Here is a 3,875-nt window from a genome sequence, read left to right as displayed (position 1 = left end):
TATTGTCTTAACGTTTCAGTTCATTCTGCTTTTTATTCAGCTTAGCTGCAGATATAGCCTGGCACGTCTTAAGTTATTTGAGCGCGAGATCACTTCTCTTTCAGTGCGAAAACTTTATCTCATTTTCATAAAATAAAATGCTATAGTATTTAACTTTTCCTCTCCATCAGCGAATGATGATTCGGAAAGAAATGCGCTGATGTCTGTTTGCTAGCAACAAACTACTTTCACGCATCTGATTATCAGATTAACCTCGTGCTCTTATTTCAAGGTTGTTGTTAATGCTGTGGTTATTTTAACAGTGTTCTTCGTACATTCGGTTGAAGGACATTGTTAAAACATTTATCATTCAATGGAACGGTGCGTATGCTTTCGACACTTACATTTCTGCTCCGTCCATGCAGTAAATGCGCAGCCTTCGACTGCTCAGGTAATGTCGTCGGTAAGATGCCGAGAGCCATTGAATAACTACAGAAAAGTCAAACTACTTCACTTTAGCATTACTGGCCACGAGTCCTCCGGAGAGGTCACACATCAGTGAGACGAGCGGAGAGCGAGCCCGTGAAGGAGAGATGTGAGGCACGAACACTGTTCAAGCTCTCCATTAATTCCTGCTTGTAGTCATTTAATGTGTATATATTTTGAAAGCATTGAATCGCTATAGAAATCACGATTCATTCGATTCTTAGTGTTTTAAATCGATTAAAGTCCGAAATCGACGATTCAGAAGTCCATGTTTCAAGTTCGATGCATTGCATCGTCAGGGTTTGTAATCGATGCATCGAGAAAACAAGTGAATCGTTACACCTCTACTAAAATAGGATTATGGTCTCATAATTTTTATGGTCTCTTGATTGATGTGATTGTGTTCCCACTGCATCTCAGGAGCGCTCCAGCATCTCCTAACCACACGGGGGTGCTGTCAGCTCACTCCAGCGGCGTTCAGACTCCAGACAGCTTATCAAGAGAGGGCTCACCTGTTCCTGTGGACCCCGAGCCCACGCCTGCCTCCCCTCACGCTCACGCCGTTCAGCCCAAACTAGCAGTCATTGCTCAGAATGCTCCAGGTAAGATCATCCTCATGCACGAGTTAAACCTCTGCTGAAATAAAGACCACTATAGGAAATTTGTTATGGAGTATAAGGCCTACAACGGTGTTCACAAAACAGCCTGATGGATTCTCTGCTGAATCAGTCTGAATCAAATCGATTCTGAAGCATCCTTATCCAGTTATCACAAATGCCTGGAAAAGTCATGGAAATTCATTAATGAGAAATTATGGAAGCCCTGATGTGTTTAAAGTTTAAACACATGGTCTTTTCTTCCCTTTTTTGCCAGTTGTTTAATTTGAAAACAGCACCTGGGCCTTGTAGCATCACTTTTACTGTTGTTCACTCAGAAGTATACATGAGCCTATAAATATGTAGTGTCCTTTATGACGTATGTTCCACACAGGTTCGCCTCTCAACACCCAACCGGTTCTCATCACAGTTCAGCGGCAGCTACCGCAGACCATCAAACCTGTGACCTACGCCGTGTCCGCTCCCAGCTCCCAGCAGCCCCTGATGCAGACGCTGCATGTGCTGCACCAGATCCCTGCTGTTTCTGTGACCGGACTGTCTGCAGCAGAGCCGGGGTTTGTCCAGTCCAGCATCGCTAAAGCAGAGCCACACCAGAACGGAGAGCACCAGGAGCTCAGAGGTGAGCACGCTGACCTGGATATTGATTATATGAATGATTTTATCTTATTACACGGCTCTCTGGAATACTTGATTCTGATTGGTCAGTTGTGACATTCTGAGCTCTGATATTTCTGATGACGACTCATCAATAGCAGTGCCGTATATATTATCGATCGCTCATTAGAGTATCTGAAGCGTGTGTCGTACCTCAGTGCAGACTCGCTCTCTGTTCAGTCAGTCAGTCAGTGTTGATTCAATTCAAGCAACAACAACGTCAAACTCAGAACTTTTATTAACAAAACGAATAAAAATACACCATATAGGCTTATGCCTAATAAAATAACAAATTACTTACTTACACAAAGTTTAAATAGGTATATAAAACTGAAAATCAGGAAACACTGTGGAACCAAATAAATAAGAAACAGAACGTTTATTAGCAAAACGAATAAGAAAGCTTGGAGGCACGGCATATACACCTTGATGTAAAATAAAATAAATAAAATACACAAAGTTTAAATAAAGTAATCAGCAAACACTGTGGAACCAAATAAATAAGAAACGAATGTTTAAAAAAAACTTCCAGTCAATAGGCTTTTCCAAATCTAAAATATTGCCAAACAGGTGCCTTTGCATTTCCTTTCTAAACAATCTTCTGCCACCGTCTTGTGTTTCTCAGCTCACTCGTGTCAGTCAGCTCGACTCACTCTCCTCACGTGATGAATACAATCTGACTCGTTCAAGCTCGGTTCGGCACGCTGTATTGAGCGTTTAGTTTTTAAAAGTGTCTGTCCTCTAACTGAACTAGGCTAAATGATTTTTGTTACTATAAAAAAATCAAACCGACCGTGGGGGCGGTGCCGCAGTAGGCAAATGACGTAACCGGTGTTGCGGCTTAACACCGGCATAACCGAAAACACCGTCTATCGTAGCAAGCATATTCTTTACTTATGTGGCACGTAGCCGTGTAATGATGTATATCCAGCCTGTGGATCCTCGTGAAGGGGTTTATTGTGCGATAAGACTCGCTGGATGTACATAACCAGTCATCAGAGGGATCATTGCTCCTCTTTAATGCTGTTCATGATGTTTTTCTCAGTGAAAGTGGAGCCGGTGCCTGCTATCACAGCCAGCTCTCTGGGCTCGGGTCGTGTTGTCCAGTCTTGCCCCGTACAGACGGTCACTATCCTGCAGAAGGCTCCGGTGGGCCAGCATCAGCTGCCTGTCAAAGCCATCACTCAGAACGGGACGCATGTGGTCACTGCTGTCAGCAACACGGGTCAGGAACCAGCCTCAGCGCTGTCAACTTATCTCTCCATATTCACATTATAACTACAACCTTTTATCAGAATTTGTGGCATAGCTTAGTACATTGATTAGAGCTGGCTGCTTGTTTTCAACTACAGTGTTGACATATTTTTGTCTTCAGTTACAAATCTAACGCACCCCTTTCCTTTACACCCACACGTCCTGCTAAATAATCATGATCTCAGTATTAAAATAATTGTAATTATGATTTTGCTGCAGTTGAGCAGCACTAGTATATTTCATTAGAGACATCTTTGCCTTTAAATCCGTGGTTTTGGGTCCTGGTCCTGGTGTCTGACACTGCGCTCAGAGATGGTCTTATTATCAGGAGATGTGAGGGTCGTTAGTGCTTACCATTGGGAAAAGCGTAACTTGCCTTCCTGTGGCTTTGATGGAGTCTCTCCTAACGAGCTGATGATCTCAATCAGGTGTGTTAAATAAAAGACACATGAGACCTGTGCAGAGCAGGGGTCGCCAGGACCAGGATGAAGAGCCTCTGCTTTGAAGATATGAAATGCTGCCCCTGGTGGCTGATTTAATGTGGGTTACGGTAAGGTTAGGGTTAGCTGAGGTTAGGTTAGATCAGTGTTTCCCAACCGGGGTGCAGTGTAAAAAAATATTTTTTTAATATTTTTAAATTGCTAAAATGTTCATTAAAGCAGCTATTATATAATATCCATTTCTGATGTTGCCAATAATTAGAGATGCACTGAAATTCCGGCTGCCGAAAATTAGTTCACCGCTCAGGATTCACTTTCACGTGGTGTGACGCTCTGCGTATTATCCGCTCTATGTGTGTGCGCTCCGCTCAGTCACTCCACTCGTATACCATTCATGCTCATCGGAACAGCAGAGTCCACTCAAACATTGAGCTGACAGGAAACA

The 3,875-nt window shown here is 43.1% G+C and overlaps 1 protein-coding gene across 1 annotated transcript in view; it reads left to right on the top strand.

Annotated features, from left to right (window-relative positions):
• LOC107670552 (forkhead box protein K2-like) overlaps positions 1-3,875 on the top strand; it is a 21,959-nt gene that overhangs the window by 14,685 nt on the left and 3,399 nt on the right. Inside the window, exons 6-8 of the mRNA XM_016463192.1 lie at positions 886-1,067; positions 1,456-1,701; positions 2,782-2,961. Coding sequence (XP_016318678.1) covers positions 886-1,067; positions 1,456-1,701; positions 2,782-2,961 — 608 coding nt within the window. The remainder of the gene's footprint in view (positions 1-885; positions 1,068-1,455; positions 1,702-2,781; positions 2,962-3,875) is intronic.

This window comes from Sinocyclocheilus anshuiensis, unplaced genomic scaffold, assembly GCF_001515605.1.
Source record: "Sinocyclocheilus anshuiensis isolate Anshui unplaced genomic scaffold, SAMN03320099.WGS_v1.1 scaffold989, whole genome shotgun sequence".
Lineage (NCBI taxonomy): Eukaryota > Metazoa > Chordata > Actinopteri > Cypriniformes > Cyprinidae > Sinocyclocheilus > Sinocyclocheilus anshuiensis.
This window is presented reverse-complemented; position numbering and strand designations above follow the sequence as displayed.